This window comes from Branchiostoma belcheri, unplaced genomic scaffold, assembly GCF_001625305.1.
Source record: "Branchiostoma belcheri isolate BF01 breed outbred unplaced genomic scaffold, Haploidv18h27 scaffold1207, whole genome shotgun sequence".
NCBI classification, from domain to species: Eukaryota; Metazoa; Chordata; class Leptocardii; order Amphioxiformes; family Branchiostomatidae; genus Branchiostoma; species Branchiostoma belcheri.
In genome coordinates this window covers 47-3,954 of record NW_017802611.1, presented here as the reverse complement: position 1 = coordinate 3,954, position 3,908 = coordinate 47, and the positions used below count along the sequence as shown (strand labels likewise).

Here is a 3,908-nt window from a genome sequence, read left to right as displayed (position 1 = left end):
AAAACTTTACGTACTTGTGTCGAAGATGTTGAAGTCTGCGAAGTGCTGGTCTTGCACGACCCCTCCTCCTGTGATGACCACCCTGTCGGCCGACTGCTGTAGCCGTGTGGAAGGACCGTGGCTCTGGCTGCTGACCGGTCGTCTTCAATTGTTGCCACTTCATCGTTTCTGGAAAATAAGTCATGAAAAATGTATAAAATGTGTCTATGTATGGTGAAGTTAATAATGTTCAATATGATGAGAAAGGTTTGAATCAATACAAATTCTACAGGAAACAAATAAACAGATTTCTTAAAAGTTCACAGAAAAAATTTTAACTGTAAATGATGACCTTCAGTTTGAATGTTTTTTAAGGCCTCAAATATTTTCTGCTCACCTGTATCAAGAACATACAGATCATTCTTCCTTGCCTCCCTGTCTCTTCCTCCAAAGACCACCAACTTTTTCTCAACAGCACACAGTGCATGTGCTGCTCTTGGTGTTGGTGCTCCCAGCTTGATGGGTTCAGGGTTCTCCCATGTGTTCGTCTCTGAAAAAAAATTAGATGTAATTTTTTAATTACCTTTACCAGTCAGCATCATTCTGTACAATTTTATTGCATGCATGGCATACCGACCAATGTGAGTGCCAAAAGTTCAAGTGGTGAAAGTGAGGTCATTTTTTCAACTGTATCAGATGTACAGTAGGTCTAGCCCAGTCTCACCCACCTGTGTCAAAGATGTAGAGGTCATCATACCAAGTGAACTTTGCCCCCTCGACCCACGTCCTCCTCCTCCTCATCTTCACTCATGGTGGACTCCTCCGTGTCCCAGCCATCCTTGGGGCCAAAACCACCAAAGAAATACACCTTGTTCCCAACGGTGGCTGAAGCTACCTTGTCTCTGGGGCTTGGGGCAGGACCCTGTGTGTCAGTCAGCTCCTTCCATGTCCAAGTATCTGTGATTTATGGAAAATATATGTACTAATGTAGTTGACAAACTTAGACAAATAGGAGAACAGGAATTATGTTTTCTTGTGGTGTGAACCTCCTCAAGTTCAAGACAGTTGAAGGACTATAATTCCAGTACCTCAGGGTGACAGCCAGAGACAGTCTTGGAAGACCTTATGCAGAGACACTATGCCCCTAGAGTGAGCAAAAATATCTAAGGTTCAAACTCTTGACTTCCAGATCCAGAGATGGAGAAAAAAAAGTATTGTCTGTGAAGGTGTCTATATGTGAATCCTTGATCAGGTAAGATAGGAAGAAAACACTCTCACCCGTGTCGAGAACAAACAAGTCATCTAACCAGCCGACGTCATGGCTCAGTCCCCCAAACAGGTACAGCTTGTTCCCAACAGCTGATATGGTAGCTGCGGAGCGAGGGCACGGCAGCTGACCTTTAACCTGCACACTGCTCCAGGTGCCTTTCTCTGTATCATAGTGGAAATAAGGGCATAATCTGTATACTTGATAACATTTGGTTGGAGATAGATAAGTCAAATTCTTGTATGTAAAAGCAAATTGTTACATCTCAACCTACTTCTATATCAAAACCTGTTTCATATAATTATACTGTAATTAATATGAATTCTAATTCCATGGCCTTGGAATGGTTGGATCAAGGAGGTTAACTTGAATTCTTCTTGTGCTTCTGCTTGTCTAGGATACTACAATAGCTCTTTTCAAGTCGTGGCAGACAGCAGCTACTACTACTTCTGTTAGAAATGGAGAGTGAGATAGGTATAATTTGTATATCTATATTTATTGATTATTATTTACTTTAATTTAATTATAAGCCTACTGCCCATCCTTGGGCATTAATTTTCATCCTAGACATTTATATAGCGGTCCCGGCTTTGGCGCCAAACATGATCGATGAAATATATGTTGCCTTCTTTGCTCCATCAATTTGAGTTTACAGCTATTTTTCATGTAAATAAAATGACATTCATGATCCTTACTAACCGACGTCATAGCTGATGACCCCGTTACTCTCCTGCACTCCCTCCAACACTCCTCCGAAGACGACCAGCTCGCCCCCCACCCCACAGGCGCAGTGCCCCTCCCTGGCGGGAAAAGGGCTAGGCTGTCCCGAGGGCTTCCACTCCACAGAAACGTCGTTTTCCAGACGCTCTCCGTATGTCTGACTCTGTGAAGACGCTTCGTTCCCCATTTCTCTGCACGTTTCTTATGATATTCACAATAACTTCAAGACTTCTCGGAGCTGGGATCGCAGAAGCTAACGCAGACGTCTTGCTTTGAAAATGATGAGATTTTGGCGCGAAATCCGTGCTCGATGAGTGCTAAGCTGTGATTGGTCAAAATTGCTCAGATGTCCCTTCCAGTGTTTTCTTTAGCAAATTTGATAAATAAAGCGATGAAAAAAACCATCTCCAAGGGATTTTTTTTAGTTTTAAACACAAGAATATACTCATTGGGATGAATATGAATTTCAAAATCGTTTTTGGTCGAGTTTTTGGAGATGAAATATCGCGATATTTCGCGGATCGCGAGATCTCAGTCGGCGGATCGCGCAAAGGACTGTGGGACGGTCTTTACCGGGTCGCCATTTTGAGTTGTTGAAAGTTGAGGGAAAAAGACAAAAACTCCACCATGTTTCGTGCCCTAGCACGCTGTGCCGTTAACGTTGCAAGGGTGTCAAGACCAACAGTCACGCAGAGAGTCGCCACACCGAGTTTAGGTAAGGAAATCCTCATCAAGTTGTAGTTCTTTGTCAAGGTTTATGTTCGTCTTTTGTGACCCCTGCGTTTTTTCGACCTTCAGTGTCTTGTGGTAGCAGAACACAGTTTTCGCCCTATGGGGATTTCTATAGTTAAGGACCCCAAGATGACTCACTTCGACGCGGTAAGAATTATAGCAGGGTGCACTTCACAAATACGAAAATCGAATATGTTTCAGAAGAAGGTACAAACTACAAGATATCTAGAAACGAACAAATCCTGTCGGCGTATCTGCTCGAAACGTACACTTTGAAATCGCCTCCTACGGACGTGACCTGAACTGCAGCCGACTCACCCGGAAAGCCAGTTGCGCAATACGGCGCATTTATACACGAACTGCAAAACCTTCACAATTCAAATCACACAGTCTCAAACCCGATACATTCCTACACCACACAGCACAATTTACATCTGGCTGACGCTCTTATCAGTCTTTCTACCCAGCCTTCAAGAATATTCGCTGCACTACTTTCTATACCCGCGTCATCGTCCCCGGGGGTCGCCCATTAATACTGTGACCTGCTACCTTGAACCAACTTGACCTTGGATTTTTTTTCGCTCAGTCGACAAAACTAGACAAGATGCGAAACCTGGCCAAATTTTAGTTCACAACTCCAAACGGTTGCTGAGATATTGCCAACTTTGCACTTCGGCACCTGCCATAGGGCTAGGTCCCGTCCAAGGCCCGTACGAGGGGCCATTTAGTGGTCCTATTATCCAATAAAATGTACTATTCTGGCCCTCTTTTCTTGTTAACAATGATCATCAGTGCCTACTCTATCATTTAGAGTGATTTTACTTTAGTGTAAGGACTGTTACGGTCAAAGGGAGGGGGGTGAACGCGGCTTCGGGGCGGTGGCACTTCCCTACTAAGTCCCATAGTTAAGCATAGGCGGCGGTCATAGCGGGCCGTTGCCATGGCAACGGGGGTCTGACGGTGAAACAAACTGGTACATTTTAAGTGAGTCTACGTCAGTACTTGGTATACCAAGAAAATTTGGTCGAAAATACCGCTGCTTGGAATTAATGGCTGATTCCCGTGTCTGTTGAAGGTAGCAGAACACAGTTTTCGCCCTATGGGGATTTCTATAGTTAAGGACCCCAAGATGACTCACTTCGACGCGGTAAGAATTATAGCAGGGTGCACTTCACAAATACGAAAATCGAATATGTTTCAGAAGAAGGTA

The 3,908-nt window shown here is 44.0% G+C and overlaps 1 protein-coding gene across 1 annotated transcript; it reads right to left on the bottom strand.

Moving 5' to 3' along the window:
- Positions 1-376: 376 nt before the first annotated feature.
- On the bottom strand, positions 377-2,240 carry LOC109462995 (kelch domain-containing protein 1-like). Its single transcript, XM_019759644.1, has 4 exons — positions 1,946-2,240; positions 1,258-1,410; positions 708-936; positions 377-529 (listed from the first exon to the last, which is right to left on the bottom strand). The coding sequence occupies exons 1-3, from the start codon at positions 2,151-2,153 to the stop codon at positions 731-733; spliced, it is 567 nt and encodes a 188-aa protein (XP_019615203.1). The 5' UTR covers positions 2,154-2,240; the 3' UTR covers positions 377-529; positions 708-730.
- Positions 2,241-3,908: the final 1,668 nt, after the last annotated feature.

Bases quoted from the DNA above. Each gene is read 5' to 3' on its own strand.
- LOC109462995 (XM_019759644.1), bottom strand. From the start codon at position 2,153: ATGGGGAACGAAGCGTCTTCACAGAGTCAGACATACGGAGAGCGTCTG. The intron at 1,411-1,945 runs GTTAGTAAGGAT...ACTATGATACAG, and splicing joins GGTCATCAGCTATGACGTCG to AGAAAGGCACCTGGAGCAGT. The intron at 937-1,257 runs GTGAGAGTGTTT...CATAAATCACAG, and splicing joins CTTGTTTGTTCTCGACACGG to ATACTTGGACATGGAAGGAG.